The 17,458-nt window shown below is 45.9% G+C and overlaps 1 protein-coding gene across 1 annotated transcript in view; it reads left to right on the forward strand.

Moving 5' to 3' along the window:
• The window catches only part of arap2 (ArfGAP with RhoGAP domain, ankyrin repeat and PH domain 2), a 26,020-nt gene extending 11,103 nt beyond the window's left edge, over window positions 1–14,917 (forward strand). Inside the window, 16 exon segments of the mRNA XM_067261139.1 lie at window positions 320–429; window positions 612–771; window positions 828–938; window positions 940–1,084; window positions 1,481–1,586; window positions 1,914–2,064; window positions 3,311–3,388; window positions 6,084–6,158; window positions 6,871–6,988; window positions 8,403–8,531; window positions 8,840–8,973; window positions 9,851–9,933; window positions 12,211–12,246; window positions 12,552–12,615; window positions 14,268–14,384; window positions 14,561–14,917. Coding sequence (XP_067117240.1) covers window positions 320–429; window positions 612–771; window positions 828–938; window positions 940–1,084; window positions 1,481–1,586; window positions 1,914–2,064; window positions 3,311–3,388; window positions 6,084–6,158; window positions 6,871–6,988; window positions 8,403–8,531; window positions 8,840–8,973; window positions 9,851–9,933; window positions 12,211–12,246; window positions 12,552–12,615; window positions 14,268–14,384; window positions 14,561–14,917 — 1,974 coding nt within the window.
• Window positions 14,918–17,458: the final 2,541 nt, after the last annotated feature.

Here is a 17,458-nt window from a genome sequence, read left to right on the forward strand (position 1 = left end):
AGTCAACGAGGCAGCTGCAGGTGCACGGGGAGGTCTGCCACCTCAGAGTCATGGAAACACAATCAAATTGAAATGGAAGCCGCTATGTTACCCTAACACTGCAACCCAACCCCCTTCAAACCCTCAATTAGTTTTTTCCCCCTCCCATTTTAATACGTCAGTATGAGTCGTCTAGACGTACGGTCTACACTTGCTCTCTGAGTCATGAATGACATATACTTGTATCCGAGGCTACACCTCAATAGATGATCAAGAAAGAGGGCGGCCTTGGTCATGAGTGTTTTGCTGAAATGTCCAATCGACGACCTTCCATTAACTATCTCTGAATGAAACATGCACAGATCCATCTGTATGTTTCTCCTTAGCGATCTCTACCTATGTGGATGGTGAGGAGAGGATGCAGGTGCTTCTCATGGTGGAAGGAGGAAGGTAGGTCCAACCTGTTCGAAAGAGTGTTCTCCTAAAAAAGCTTGTTCATCTAACTGCGCCACCATGTACAGTTCTGACTTTGACTCCGGTTTTCAGCTGACACATACCCAATCTGTTTTTCAGGGACATTTTATACCATAGGTATGTCATATGTATTAATGCCTTTCCCTTGGCTGTCCTAGAACTGTGTACATTCACAGCTACAACAAAGTGGACTTCGCCCTGTGGCACTCTGCCATCCGATTGGCCGCGGGCACAGACGGAAAGGCGTTGAGCAACCAGCAGCTCAGTAAAAATGGCGTCCCCATCGTCGTCGACAGCTGCATTTCCTTCGTCACCACAGTATGGTAAATGTCAAATTTGACCAAAAGTCATTAAGATGTCCTCATAACCCCCAGTATACACATACACACTGAACACACACACTCCCCTAACCAGGTCTGGGTCAGGAGGGGCTGTACCAGAGGAAGGGGGATCCGGCCCGTGTAGCCCAGCTCCTGGAGGCCTTCAGGGGGGACCGCGCGCAACGTCAAGCTGAGGGTCCAAGAGCATGGCCTGGAGGACGTTCACCCAAGACCCTACGGACAGTTCCTGTCCCAGACGGAGGACGCTCTCCTGGCCAAGGAGCTCTACCCCTACTGGGTGTCCGCTCTAGGTCAGCCAAGGACAGTCTTTATGTTACAAACTTTTGTAGTGGCTTGTTTTGCTTCGCTGCGAAACAGCGACACTCACTTTGCGTCAGATAACCCCGCTTTTACTGCACTCCCTCTCAAAGTATGTCCATCGTCACATTCACAGGGGATATGGAATTGTAACGGGATTTACGCCTGATTGAAATGGTTTGGTGTTCGTAACCAGCAACGCGTATTCACGCAAGTGTTTGTGTTGATTACAAGGTGTAGCAGGAATTCAATTCAGACGTTGTCTGTTTCTGTTGAAGTAGTCTGTTGCTGTAGACGCTCCTGCGGTGATTGAAAGTAGGGTGCGTGACGAAAACAGGCTTCGCTCTTCACGCTGTCGCCTGTGCCCTCATCTCCGGCTGTGTGTACAGATGAGGAGGACGAGAGGGACCGAGTGAAGAAGTACTCCGCCATCATCCGCAGCCTGCCCAAGATCAACAGGGCCACCTTGGCGGCCCTGTTGCAGCACCTGTTCAGGTACAGCCCGGCGGGTCTCTGTGTGTGTGTGTGTGTGTGTGTGTGTGTGTCTGCCTGTAGCTGAAGGTATTCAATAATGTGTGTGTGTGTATCTGTTTGTAGCTGTATGTTTGCAACTGTGTGGGTGTTTGTCTGTCTCGATGAATGTTGGCAATTGTTTGTTTGTGCGTGTGTGTGTGTGTGTGCACGTGTGTCTCTCTCTCTGTCTGTGTCTTGAGCTGAATGTTTGCGATCAGCGCTGCGCGCACGTGCGTGTGTGTACTGTAGATGAATATTTCCATGAGTGTGTGTGTGTGTGTGTTTGCTCATGTGTTCCCTCTGGCACAGGGTCCAGTGGTGCTCTCACCTGAACCAGATGCAGACTCAGGACCTGGCCCGCCTCTTCTCCCCCTGCCTCTTCCAGACAGACGGCCAGAACCAGCAGGAGGCGGCGAGGCGTGTGCAGGACCTCATCAACAACTATGTGCAGCTGTTTGATGTGAGTGACCCCTCCTCCCCTCTCTTCTCCCTCATCGCAAACTGTCCCGCCGTCGCTAGCTCGTTAGCGGGATTGCCGCTCGTCATCGAGCTCCTCGGAGCTTTGACTCTCAGAGCGAAACGTGGCGACGACAGCACGGAACCTTTCTTTGTAGTCGCCGTGTATCCCCGGGGGAACCTATTAGCGTTGCACCTGAGGATACAGCTCGCTAATGAAGACAGGGAGAGAGAGAGAGAGAGAGAGAGAGAGAGAGACGAGAGAGAGAGAGAGAGAGGAGAGAGAGAGAGACAGAGAGAGAGAGAGAGAGAGAGAGACGAGAGAGAGAGAGAGAGAGAGAGAGAGAGAGAGAGAGAGAGAGAGAGAGAGAGAGAGAGAGAGAGAGAGAGAGAGAGAGAGGAGGGGTAACTGCGTCAGCGTCGCACTCGGAATGTTAGCTAGCATGCTAATAGGATTGGGAGCCGTGTGGGCACGTTTGTTCCAGAGACGCGCTTGTCTCTCCTTCTCGTTCCAGAACAGAAGAGGGAGGATTCTTTCCAAATCAGTTAGGAACGCCACCGCTCCGGCAACAAGCGGCCTTGAAGCCGAGCCAATGGGAGTGAGCGCTGATGAAAACGCACACAACACTAGCACCCAAGAAGTGGCAGACGCAAGCTCATTCGTAGGAAAGTTTTATGCGTCGCATGCCGGAAATTTGGTCCTTTATCAGAACCAAACACACAGGCTGAAGCACTGTGTGAGTGCGTGTCTGTGTGTGTGTGTGTGTGTGTGTGAGAGAGGAATCCCCCCCCCACACTTTCAATCTTCTTTGCAGTGCATAACCCTGACAAAGCAAATTGTTCTCTGAAAATGATAGCAAATGCCGGAATAAAAAAATCATATTTTCCCAGCCCAGAGCTTTGTAAAGTGATGTACACTGGCCCATTTACACTGTTGGAACTGAGCCTGGTGTCTAACAATCACCCACACTTCCAACTCCTAAATGAGTTCAGCAGACTTGGAAAGTCTGTGAGAAGCGACCCACTTCTAGACTTTGGAGTGACACTGTTCTGCAACGGCTCCTGTCCAGAACTGGAGCTTTGAACTTCCTCTATATACAGAGGTGGGGACTGTTTTGCCCCAAATGTCCCATGCGAGGCTAAAGAAGGCTAAGAGTCTAGTCTAGTTCAGCTCTGGTCATTGGAGTGGGATGTTAGGAATTGTGTAATGTTGCAATGCTGTGTGTGTGTTTGTGTGTGTTACCCTGAAGGTCCAGGAGGACCAAGTGAAGCAGATGAAGAAGGAGAACAGTTTCATTACGAGGTGGAATGACAAGAAGGATGCCACAGTAAGTCAACCCATTTACCTCCACTGACAAACACTATCAGGATGTTTTTGATGCATGCGTGCATGCATTTCATACTGTGTGTGTTGGTGTGCGTGTGTGTGAGGTGGTGTAGACATTTGTGTGGGGGAAGTCTGTGCGATTTCATCACACCGAAATCCATTTGATCTGTCTGGTCGGTTGGGGATGAAAAGAGAGGGAAGAAAGGAGGTAGGAGGAGGAGGAAACAAGTGGGGGATGAGAGGTTGTTGTTCCTGTTAACCTTTATGGCAGCCGCTTAATGTCTGGATGGCTGTGCTTGCAAGAAACAATTTGTTGAGATAACCTGGAGAAAAAAACAAATGAATCATTCTCGCCATCCAGCTCATGTAGGAGTCAGTCCGGGGGTTTTTTCTCTCCTTTTTTACACTCTAAAGTGGCTGTTGAAAGAACAAAACTACAGGTCAATGCTATTACAAAGCTACGTGGAGGGAGAATTGGACTCAAAAGGAAAATACAAGGTTGTCAGAGTCTTGCTAAAGGTTTTTGGTAATCTAGGATGGACTCCAAACAGAGTTGAAGAGGAAAATAAAAGTGCCAGATATTCAATTGAAGCACTAACATCCCTTCACATCCAAGAGAAGAAAAAGGGGTTCACAGGATGTGTGAATAGGATATTATAGTAATTGCACCTGCGAGAAATCTGTGTGCTCAAATGCACACACACACACACACTTTGTCATTGGTACAACATTTTACCCTATTCTTACACATTATGAATGCAATTTTCGCCTCAATGTGATTTTATTTCTCTCTGCGTGGCATGATCGCCAATCTCAGTTGGAGTCAGAGATGACTGAGTTCCCCCCCCCCCCCACCCCCCCTCTCTCTTTCTCCCGCTTTGACAATGAAAGTTCCTGACTTTGTTTCCCACCTGCCCATTGGTGGATGGGGTGGTAAACCGGTAGAGCGGACTTATCTTAATGGCGCTGTTGCCGTTCTTGCAATTACACCTCATGCCTCATTAGTTTCAAAGGCTGTAATTTCTTTAGCTTTTTTTGAGCGTTTCAAGTCAGATGTGAGTCCTCCCCCGTTGGCATGTTAAGGTATCCCTCTCAACAACACATGATTGACATGATGGCTTACCATGGTTACGGATTTAGCACTCACACGACACAGTACATGACACACCCTGAAACATGTGGTGTCGCCGCGCCAAACTGTTAAGTTCCCTCCCGTCATTTCCATCACTTCATCTCAGCAGCTTGTATCGGGCACTCTTGACTCAACTTTCCTCCCTCTCTCTCTCTTTCTCTCCCTCTGACTCTCCCTCCCTCTCTCTTTCTATCGTTCCTGAGTTTACCAGAGACTGGCTGAATAGAGCTGTGATTGCCTGTTGTCTGTGAGCTGTAATCTCTTCTGTAAGCACACCATGATGAGCAATGTTGCTCATAGCTATATCATTCAGTTCTATGGGCCCCACTGACACACACGCAGACACACACATGCAATACTTTTCTTCGCTTGCTTACATAGGCAACCCCCCCCCCCCAGACACACACACACAGTTACAGAGGAAATGTAAACACACTGAGTCTTGCACACAAGCACACACACGTACACACTTACACATGCACAGTAGCAGGAAGATGAATGTTGGAATGATGAGGATCAAGGATCAACTTGCTATGTTCCGATGCCGGCAGCAGTTGTCATGGATTGCTTTTCTTCCTCTACGAAAACATCTCAGATGAACTTAAGCCTCAGGCCTTGCCTCTCATATCCTGCTCAAATACATTGCGTTGCTACTTCACTGTTAAAAACAAAGCCGTCATTTGGATGCTGGAAGGATTGCTTTGAATCCTTTTCGGGACTGTTTCAGTGTTACTGATTCTTTTCCTGTCGAGTGATTTGGTCTGGAAGAGTTTGCACTTCATTTATGTATCTTTCCGAGAGTACCTGGTGAAGCATTGGGAGAGAAAGAGCGCGAGAACAGGAACTGAGGAGGAACGGTTTCTCATGTGCAATGACATTTTCGATTCCAATATACCTTTCCTGTTGTTTTACAATGCCGGAGCAAGGTTGACTTGAAATGCAGTCAACTGACACACGTGAGTGCTTGCTTCAGTACTCAAGGTCTCTGTCCTGGTCTCAACCTAGTGTGTATGTGTGTGTGTGTATTTGTTAGTGCATGACACCCAAAAGTTTAAACCAAGTTCTTGTCAAGAACTTTGCTCGGGAAGATTTGTTGAGCTCTAAAAGGCAGTTCCACATCGCAAGAGAACACAAAGGGAGTGCACACTGTAAACTTTGACAGGATTGAAGAGACTGCATCAATTGTCCTTGCTCTTTACCTCTCCTAACTTCACCCGGCTTGACCTCCTTTGCTCGGATAACTATCCCATCAATTAGCAGCGGAAGATTTCGCTTGCCTGCAGCTCTGAACACAGCTCCTGCTTCCACAAATCCTCTAATGCCTATCTTGGGTCCCTGCATTTAAGTCCAGACCACACTAGACCAAGGAATTTAGAACAAAAAGCCAATTAATCCAGACTCTCTTGTTGTTCGTATTATTTAACTTTGCCTGATTCTATTCTCCTCTCGCTCCCTTCCCTCTCTCTCTCTCTCTCTCTCTCTCTCTCTCTCTCTCTCTCTCTCTCTCTCTCTCTCTCTCCCTCCCTCCCTCCCTCTCTCTCCCCCTCCCTCCCTCCCTCCCCAGTTCTCTCCGGCAGGGGACTTGATCTTTGAGGTGTACCTGGAAAGGAGAGAGCCCGAAAACTGCTGCTTAATCAAGGTGTGTGAGTGAATGTGTGCGTTTGTGTGTCAAAGGGTTTGGGGGGGAATCAGGGGTGGAAAGAGTAAGGGTGGAGGGAACCGAAACACGAGGGGGGGGGGGGGGGGGCGAGTGGGGAGCAAGAACGGGGAAAGGAAGGAGGGAGTAGAGGGAGAGGTGGAGGAGGTGATGGAATAAGGCCGAGGCACTGGTGGTTAAACCTGATGGGATTACTGCCACCAAAATAAATCAAAAGCGAGCTAATCAAAGAAACGTCTGATTTAATTGTGTGAGTAATTGCGTTCCATCAGCGGCGCTGGTGAGCTGCAGGTAATGGACTTATTTTGCAGGTGTGGAACAGCGGTAGGGCAGAGAGGCAGGGGTGACAGGGGTCTGCTCAGACTCAGGTTGACATTAACACTTCTCTTTGCCTTGCTCTCTCTCCTTCTTACTCTCTGGAGTGAAGCAGGGCCTTTTCAAATTCTTTCCACAGAACAATTATTTCGCAAAAGGTCTCAGTGTCTGGCTTTGCGCAGGCTTTTAAACCAGCGATGTTCAGTTGTCCTTTCCCCATTAAAAAAACGATGTCAAAATGTCAGATAACTGTCGCAAGTCCTTATTTTACAAACCGTACTTGATTGAAGTGTTCATTGTAGTTACGAACGTGGTTATCATAATCCACAAGCCTGAGGTTTATGACGCCAAACATGACGTCGTTTTCATTTTTCGGCAGCTGTCTCCAACCATGCGGTCAGGTGAGTTGACGGAGACCACTCTGGGAATGAAGAACATTGTCACAAACGCCGGTGACTTTTGGACCGCGTACGAAGTTATCGAGAATGGAGAGCTAGGTAGGTGACAGGAAGAGAATGATAAAACGTTTATTTGAAACCTATTTTCATGTAGGTTTTGTTTGACTAAATCTACGCTGGAGACATTCGAAGCCCCTTTAACCATAACCCCATGTATCTAGCCTTTCCAATCAAAGCCTGCACCCCAAACGTTTTACTCCATCGACACTCCTCGAATTAGTGATTGGATTTCACAAGGCAGTGTTTGATGGGCAATTTTCATGCAGGGCACATGCAAGGGACACACTCCCCTCATCTCCAGGCTCCATGATTAGAAGATGAGGCTACCTCTGTAATGAACCTGCGTCAATGGATGCCGCCCACACTCAGGAATTAGTCTGATGGCTGCATGAATGAATCATCGCTTTTGTAGCGTGTCGTGAGCTTTTACCAGTCCTGCACCCACCTCAGTGGCTTGGTTTGCACACAGCCTCATGTCAGACCCCTTCCCAGTGGGAGGTTGTGGGGGAACAGGAGCCTTCCGAGAAGGTGCTTCTCTGGTGTTCCGTGTGCTCCTCTCACCACGTTCATCGAGTTTGCGTCCCATTTATTTTGTTGCCCCCTTGAACAAAGTTCCAAAGGACAGGCTGTCCTCATCTAAAAATGGAGGTCTGTGGAATGCTGAGTGTATTTGCTGATGGTTCAGCATATTTCTTTGCGGTGAGACAACATGTTTTGCCGTCGAATAAACATCCAGGCAATTCTGAAGCTGCTGTTTTGACAGTTTTTGCCTGTGACCAGCAAGAGGGGAGAGACAGTGTTAGGTAATTAGGATTTTGAAGGCCCTCTATAGATAAACACCTTTATCTGTGGTAATGGGTGGAAAAGGGAAGCTAATATTTGGAGGAAAGCAGGTAACTAATTTCATGGCCCAGGTCTGCAAAGATCCCGGGAGATAAACCTCCATTCTGTAAATAGGTTATCCCACTGCAAGTTTTTTGTTTTTATAGCATGTGAAAAGTAGGCAGTTGTTTGGATAGGCCGATGCTTTGGAAGCAGGACTGGAGCAGGATGCAGGGTGATGTACAAGTGATGCTTCCAACTGATAGTGTGTACCATATTACTCTGTTAGCAAATTAGGACAAGATAATAGGTCTATTTTGCACATGAGTGTGTTTTCTAATCATGTTCAGATTTGCTGAGGATAATTGCAAATTTGAACTACACAATAATGAAAGTGGGGAGGAAATAAAACATCCAACTAATGGTCTTGTGTTTTCCTGATAGGATTTTCCTGATGGCATTTTAGATAATTATCATTCAGTGACTTGGAGATGTAATTTTTTGTTGTTGAGGGGAGTTAGGCTTTGTTCACCCACAATAGCCCAGATCACAGGTGCATGATTTCTATACAGTACGTCTTGGCAAAATGTATTTATTTTTCCACACTTTTTGTTTTGTCTGCTTTTGCCAGAACGACCACTGCACTACAAGGAGAAGGTTCTAGAACAGGTATTGGAATGGAGCACAATGGACGACCCTAGCTCCGCCTTCCTTGTCATCAAAAAGTTCAAAGGAGTCAAAACATGTTCTGAACGTTTAGGTGAGTCAGAGATGCTTAGAGCCTCAAAGTCTCACTTGCCCACGCACACACACACACACACGTGTGATTGAAAATCCTCAAACAAGCCATTTCAGCAGATATATTAACAGTATAAAAAAATATCTACAGTTTGATTATAAATGTGCAGCAAGAAGTGAGCGTTTGTTTGTTGTGTCAAAGCAATAGATACATACTGCAATGACACTGGTTCACACACTACTCTCAGTCTAGTACATACAGTGATGTATACAGGTTAGGCTTGTGTCTCACGTACTTTTGACCCCTCTTCCTCCTGTCCATCCCACCAGGACAGAAGCAGTGTCTGAAAGGCGACTACTTGAAGTACAGGGATGGATCCTCGAAGCTGCTAACTGCCAGTAAATTCCAGGACAGATATGTTGTCCTCAAGGATGACAAGCTGCTCCTGTATAAAGACATTAAAGTAGGTTCACTTTGGGAATGGTCTTTATTAGTGTGTAGTGGTCAAGGGTTTGTGGGGGGAACCACTACTTAACGAAAGACTAACAGAGGCAGGTCCTTCTGTAGAGCGGGGTCATCGTTCAGGATTAAAGACGGTATACTGTTTTGTGTTTGGTAAAGTGTTAGTTCTATCGAAATCGCCTTTTTCCAAATGGGTCTATTTCTCCCTACTTAAAGTTAGCATTGCTCTACTAGAAGAAAGAAACTCTCATTATGTTTAGATTCCCAGATTCAAATCACTCTCTCTACGCTCCCCCGACGGGACGAGTGTTCCGTTGCGTAGGCCGATCTGAGTTCTCTCTCTGGATCTAGAACCCGTGGAAATGTGCGCGTGGCATGCCGGGTACAAGGGCCCCCCCGAGGCACGCCTTTCAGAGCTCGTTGCTCCAGTTGAGACACAGTTTTGTAAACGAGTGTGAAGATGTGTTAATAATTGATGGAGGTGGAGGGATGGTGCGGAGGGGGAAGGGGGGAGGGCGGGGGGAGGGGGTGGAGGAAGAGGCGAGGAGGCTTTGAATGAAGGCTGTTCTTTGCCTTAATTAGTGTAGTATCGGGCACACTCGGCAATGTGGCTAATTATCGCATGAAGAAGGTGGAAGTTATCATTGTAGCGGAAATTTAATTGATATTCTGAGGCGTTTCTTTTTCAAAGCCTCTGTGACAATGAGCGTTAAGGCTTGTTGGGGGGGATGTTGGGATTATAGGTGGGCGGAGCCAAGGAAGAGACAAACTGCTGACATTTTTCCACGTGTCATTTCACTAAACTGGTAGACATTTTAGCCTTCTGGTAGCCCTTGTACTTTACTTTACAACGTTAGAATTGTCACTGTCTCTTCCAGAACACTAAACCAGAGAGAGAGATCCCTATCAAGTGTGGGAAGTGTTACCTGGGCCTCAAGAAGAAACTGAAACCTCCGACCAGGTAGACATGTAGAATACTGTGTCTGTTTTGGACTGGGAAGGAAAATGGTGCTTAGCGTATCATTACGATGGAGGGATTATTGTTGTTATTAACACTTAGAAAAGTGTTATTGTGTGTTTTCTCTTCTCCACGATTTAAATCCCTCTTGCTTAACTGTAAGTGCCCGAACTCCCGGACTATGCAATCAACCCAACCACCCTCAGTTTGCTTTTAATATTCCCAATCATGAAATAGATTAAACATAATTGTGCATTAACAAATACAAATGATCAGCCCCGCTTCTCACAATGAGAAACAGTGCTACCACTTTATTTAAAATATATAATAATGTAATATTCTAATTTATTACTCTTGTCAAGACGGCAGCATTTTTTTCTGCAAAGAAGTGGAGGATGCCAGCCCACTGTTTCACATTGCCCAATTATCATTCCTCTTAATTTTTGCTGTGTCGGAATTAGAGTCAAGGAGTAGCATGAAAAATGAGTCTAGCCAGTGATTGTATGAGTTTCTCCATCCTGGAGGGCAGAATAACAGGATAAGGGAATGAGGCATTTGGGGGGTGAGAGTGGATATGGAAAGAGATAATTGGAAGGGAAACAGTAAAGATTGAGTAGTATTGTAATAGAGAAATGTTGAGTTAAGAGAGAGAATTCATTTTGAAGCATTGTAAAATCACACAAAAACTATTCTAATAGTAGAAACAAAGAAAGGCAGAGAGAGAGGTCGACAAAGGGAGAGTGGGAGGGAGAGAGAGAGACAGACAGTGAGAAAGATAGAGAGAGAGAGAGAGAGAGAGAGAGAGGATTTGCTGAGGGGGGTGGAAAGAGTCAAAGACACAGAGAGAGGCGAAGGGGATCCAGCTCTTCGACACATCATTAACAGCTGGTCTACCTGAGAAGAGGGTGACGGGGAGAGAGGGGGAGATTGGGTTGGAGTGCTGGGGAGAGCTCGTGCTAGTCAAGGCATGCTGGGGGCTTTCTCCTCTCTCCTCCTCTCCTCCTCTGTTAGTGTTCTGAAAGCGTTCTCTTTCCTTTGCTCTCCCCCCTCTCCTCTCCTCTCTTTTGCAGTCCCAGTCTAACAGGGGGGTTACAGAGTATGTTGTCCCACTGAGGGCGGTCCTAAACAAACAGTGCAAGTATACTCACCTCCGAGGAAAGGGATTTACCTTATACCCAGATCTGAGAAGATGTTTTGCCCGATACCCACTTCAAATAGCGAGAGACATCAATTTGATCAGAGTCAGGCCACCAACCCTTAATTCCCAGTGATTCATTGTGTGGGAATTGATTTTTGGAGAGCAATGAACTTTACATTGTCCTATCGTGACCATTTCACAAGCGCACTCTTTTGCCGCTGATTTTAAAATAGCGAGAAACCTTAATTAGAACCAGCGATGAGCCCTTGTTCAAATAATGTCATTTCCCAGTGATTCAATGTGTGTTAAATTGATTTTTGACCGCGGAGAGCAATGAACTTCATGTCACCCTGTCATGAGTAGTATCAAGAGCGCACTCTTTGGTCGCTGTTTTTAAACCAGACATAGTTTTGGATTATTCATGCATCGGGGTAGTCATAAGCACTGTATGTGCATATTTGCGAACACACACACATTTGGTTTGGGGTTAGGATCCCTCAAAGTCACAGTATAGCCACCTACTGTACCAAAACACTACATGACTGTCTTGTACTGTACCACCACACACACACACACACACACACACACATACACACACTCAAACAAAACCACAAATGTATGAGGGTTGAGTGTGTAAGATGACAGCATACCTAAGTGGCCTGTACTTTATGCATAAACATGAGATCTAAAAATACTAATGAACCTCCAGTATACTGATGTCTGAAACTAACATGAGATCTAAAAATACTAATGAACCTCCAGTATACTGATGTCGAAAACTACTTTTTTCCTGCATTTGAATGAAAATGTGATTATGACCTAAAAAAAAAAAAGATGAAAAAAAGGCCTTGGCAGTAAATCACTGTCTGTCCATCTGAACTCTTTCCTTCAATGTTACAAAACTCCAATATCCCCCCAGCCCCCCAGATTTGTGTCTCAAAGCAAAAGGTTTTTGAAGATTATAACCTCCAGAAATATCTTTGTAAAATAAACATTTGTTGGAAATGTGCCAAAACGGTAGAGAATCACTTATTCTCTGTCACTCTTTCTCTCTCTCTCTCTCTCTCTCTCTCTCTCTCTCTCTCTCTCTCTCTCTCTCTCTCTCTCTCTCTCTCTGTCTGTCTTTCCCTCTCCTTTCCTAGTTGGGGCTTCACCATCTATACAGACAAACAGCAATGGTGGGTAAACTGTAGTGGTTCACCAATTCAACTGTTGACAGCAGAACACTGAACACGTACTGATCTATTGACCTAAAAAGCAGTTACATCAGTCGAAAAGTAATTGTCCAAGGTAGTCTAAACTAAGATGACTCAAATGGGAAATAGTCATTTAGCAAACACTTTTATTCAAAGTAACATACAAAAAGTGTATGTAAAAAAGTAAAGATCAAGCCACCGTCGTCAACCATATACTGTTGTAGTCAAGGAGAAAGATAACGTGCAGACATGCAAGTGTGTACACTTTTAACCCTTTCATCCCACAGGCATTTCTGCTGTGAAGGGGAGGAGTCACAGGTAACCTGGGTGACTGACATCATTCACAAAATGGTGAGGGTCCTTCATCGATAGGCTCTGTAAAGCTTCATACTATCTGCAGATGGCACTGCACATACATCCATACGACTGGATCGGATCTGGACCTGACCTTAGCCAGTCGTGCAACTGTGACAATCACAGAGAGTACTTTGCTTCCAGACACATCCGCGTTGTAACCGCCTGTGACTGAGAGCGCACAGCGCGCATCAATAATGCAGACGAAAGCATTCAGACGTGCTGGAGGAGGTCTCTTTGTCTGTCGTCCTGTCCTCTCTCTCTCTCTCTCTCTCTCTCTCTCTCTCTCTCTCTCTCTCTCTCTCTCTCTCTCTCTCTCTCTCTCTCTGGTCGTCCTCCCCTCGCAGTTCTCGTCTTTATTTCTTCCTCAAACCCTTCGATTTTCTTCTCTAAATTTGGGTTCTCGTGAGGTAGCCTGTTCCCTTGCTCGAAAGGAAAAAAACGGAAATGCAAAGAGAATACATCATTCACTGCAAATAACTGTATGATTCATTTAAATAATTAAGACCTACAGTAGCTTGACGCTATTATCCAGCACGAGCCACCATCCAGACTTAACAGAGTAGGGTTTGCCAGAGGTGTGATTTGAGAACCTCTGATGTTAACCGTTTGCTCCGCCACACGCTAGTGATACATCACGTGTTCTAGTTGCACTTACTGTAAAAGCTCTGAGTGCATTAGAGTCTGTGTGTAGGAAAAAGAGCAATACTTTTAAGAGGGAGATGGATCTAAATGGCAGGACGATGTTTGGCCGACGTGCTAGCTGAATGTGCTTACTTACCTAAAGATTTTAAGGTGTTTATTAAAGGGGGAGCGGTAACTCTTCCATGCCCATCCGGAAGCTTCCACCACTCTAATTCAGCTCCCGACCACTAAATCTGTAGCGAGCTGCAAAATACGAGACTTTCTCCCGGTGCCGCCTAGTATCAGGACCATCGGTTTCAGCGCAGGGGCTTGTAGGAAGGGCGGAGGAAAGAGATCAAGCGACAGAGAAGGGAGAAAGATGGTTTTGTTAATAAGGAAAAGACTGAAAGGGTTAGAGATGTGCTGTATGGGTAGAGAGAAAGATAAGGTGTGTGTGTGTGTGTGTGAGAGAGAGAGAGAGAGAGAGAGAGAGAGAGAGAGAGAGAGAGAGAGAGAGAGAGAGAGAGAGAGGGTAAAAGCCTAAGCAGAGAAAGCCAGGCAGAAATAGAGCGATAATAAGGACATGGAAAGAAAACACTTCAATATTCTTCCTCTTACCTGTTAGCAGGCATTTGCTAGGACAGGGTTTCCATGGAAACTGTCTTTACAAAAGGTGCAAGAACATGTTCTACCGCTGATGAAATAAGGGTGTGTTAGTGAGCAGCATGTTCGCAGGTTGAAGGGTCAGCAGGAAAAGGGCGGGAAGTTAAAGGCAAAGGTAGAGCTTAGGCTGTTTAACACCACAGGGTCACGACCTTGAGACCCACACACACACTCTACTGTCCTCGGCCTGGCTGGCTGGAGAGGCACCAGTGACGCCTGATACAACCAGGCTAACATGATACAAACAATACTGGATGGAATTGGTCATGGCAGATTTGAAACTCAGTGATAGTTTAGGTGTTAGGTTCAGGTTATTTTCCCTTGTGTGCCTTACATGTGACTTGTAATGGATTGATTTTCAGCATGGAGCGGACCTGTGGTCTAAGAGCACCGACCACAAAACACCAGTAGGTCACAAAGCCACCAGTGGTAGAGCTGTAGCTGGTGGCCAGAAAACCAAGCACAACATCCCCAAGCAAGTATGTACTTTAGAGTATAGTGTTGGTCGCTTCACAATGAATGAGCAGATTCACACAAAAATGCTGTCGTATGGCAGACTAACACACATAGGATTAAGGAGATTTAAGCGTAACTATATCTTGTCAAAATGGATTTTGGAAGGTTTGGAATAAACTCTTCACTCTCTGCTTTCCAGCCGCCAGAAAAAGTATTTTCCCTTCACCTCAGCCCGAGTGACGGTGGGCCCAGCCCTGGTGTGGGGGGCAGTGCCCTGTTCAAGGCTACCCTCCTGGCTGACTGCCTGAAACCAAAGAACCAGCTCAGCATCCCTGACGCGGGCCAGAGGAGAGCCTCCGTGCCGACCCTGCCAAGATGCCCCTCCCCCCGCCCCGCGCCCGGGCCCATGCCCCTGCCCCTGTCCCCCAAGCCCGAGACCAGGGGCCCCAACAGGAGGCCCATGCTGGGCGGCGAGGGTGCCATGCCCCCCAGTTTTCTCCGCGAGCTCAACACGGTGCTGAGCAAGACGGGACGCATCGCCAAAGAGGAGAGCTGAGAGGGGGAGAGAACGGGGGGGTCGGAGTGGAGAGGACGCCGCCTTTTTTACGGAGAGGACAACGCACATTTAGGAATTCCCAACGGAGTGAGGGGGTGGAGACAGTGAGGGGGTGGAGAGAGTGAGGGGGTAGAGAGAGCGCGGAAAAAACCTGATTGGGGCTGTTGACGAAAGACACAACAAATGACTCCCTGACAAATTAGAAAAAACGATCCAAATGAGACTGAGAAAAAGAGTTGGAAAGAGGACAGAGGACTAAAAATGGAGCCAATGAGACTGAAAAAAGAAGAAATTGTCGAGAACTTGGAGAGTGAGGAGAACAGGTGCAGGAAGAGATGAGGGTCAGGTAGGGTATATAGCTCTGGGGGACAGGGAGCTGACCAAAGCACTACAACCATGATTTATTCCCACCTCTTTCTCTCGCTCGTTCTCTCTCTTTCTGTCTGTCTATATCTCTCTCTATCTCTCTCTCTCTCGCTGTCTTGCTCTCACTCTCACTCTCATGCTCTCTCTCAAACCTCACAACATTCCAGAACATTTCCAAACTGTCAGCCACAGAACAACTTCCAACAATGCTGTTGAGGCAGTAAACACTGATAATGAATAGAAGTTGTCAAGAGTCTGCATCAGTACATACTGTTCATTCTAGTTAATGGTTTCTTGGGTGTTTGTGGAATTGCACAACATATGTTGTTCTTTGCTGTGTCTTAGGACTGCTTTAACTTTCTGGAATGGAATATGAATGCGTCCAATACATAGATTGCATAATTCTGTACATTTATTATGTACATAGTGCATTTCATTCATTAGATATGTTCCTCCCCATCAACATAGTAGTATGTCTGTTGTCAAATATTATCCAGCCTCCATGCAGATTCTCAGAGCAACACCAAGGCTGTGACTAATAGGATTTTTATTACGAAACTCATTCAAAAAGAGCTACCCCCTTAGAATGTGCCTCAATCTTCTTTTACCATTGTTTTATTCATAGACTTCATCAAAGGTTCCCGTTTCTATTGTAGTACAATGTAAAAATGAACTCCGGTCTCAAGTCGTATGCTCTTATTGAATAATGGATTTCCGTCTGAAAATGCACACGCAGGCGATTGTTGCGCAGGTCCACCCATGAAATATTAATTTTAAAATTAGATTTTTCATTATGGCGTGTTTACCAGCTGCTTGTTCTTTGGCTCGTGTCTTAATATCATAATCACAGGTTCTGCTTTATGGTTGTAGTCACATACCTCATGCTTTCTAATATGTTTTTGTAGGAATGTAAATAAATAAATGAGTAGTGTAAATTGCACTTGTGTACAATATAATTGTAATTACGATATATTAAATGAACCATCAAATAAACCAACCTACACTTACTCCTGAAACTTTTGGGGTCATTTAGAACCTATACGAGAATCCTGTTGCAACAGATTACTCTCAGCATTGAACACTTTTCGGCTCCTTCAGGGGTTTATGGTAGCAGAATCTTGATGAGTGTCAATGATTTCTCGAAATCATCGATGTTCCTTGTGTGTTCAAAAATCAGTTTAAAGATATTTAAAGATCTCTAGTAGTTTAGCAGTGTCTAGCTTTGTGAAATGCTTTGTGAAATGCTTGGCCTATGGGTCACCTCCTGACCTCTCTCTGTCTGCATCCTTGATGGATATCAAGGCTATCACCACCTCCTGCAACCGACCCCGCTCACGAGAACCCCCCCCCCCCCCCGTGGCGGGATAGAATGACTACCTGTACGATGCCATATGCACATACCTGAGTGAATCACAGAGATCATAATAATGACATGATCATTTCAGGAAGTTACCAGCCTGAGTTCCATTTTCCTCACCTATAGCACTTCCTAAATCATTGATTTAATCACAAGCTAAGACAAACCAAGTTGACCAAAGTATTTGACAGTATTTGCAAATGATAATTGGCCGAGGACTGACTCACACAGACACACAGGCACACAGACAAATAATTAGAGGAAGAAACATTTAATGACATTCGTTTAGGTCTCAGATGCACCCGTAATGTGTTCAATTTCCTTTTTATCAGTGTAATTACACATGACCAAGTATGAATTAGTGCAGTAATGAATCTGAAAGAGTCCCAAGCACTAAAACAGAATTATATCTTTTCCTGTGTGTCAGACGACTGTAAATCCACCTTAGTGGCATATACATTGACCCCGTGTAGACCCCATCCCCCCCCCCCATCCTCAACACGCTACTAACATGTGTCAGGGCTGGTGCACGCCCCGGCAATTTCCACCCCCAGGAAAAGTTACGGCCCTGAGTTCATTCGGCAGTCTATCTTAGCTCCCCCGGAATGCATTCCTCCTCCTTTAATCTCTCTCTGCATTCATGTCGATGGACAAATATTTACGACATAGCGGCCCATTCTTGGACACAGCTGTAAAATGTATGTTTAAACCAGTCAAGCTTCATCTAATTAAAAGCCTTTTGCGATTGCAATCCAATGAGGGCGGGGCAAGGAGGGGCTATAAATGCTCCATCAATTTTGCTCTCGGCCCATGATAAG

This window comes from Osmerus mordax, chromosome 23, assembly GCF_038355195.1.
Source record: "Osmerus mordax isolate fOsmMor3 chromosome 23, fOsmMor3.pri, whole genome shotgun sequence".
Lineage (NCBI taxonomy): Eukaryota > Metazoa > Chordata > Actinopteri > Osmeriformes > Osmeridae > Osmerus > Osmerus mordax.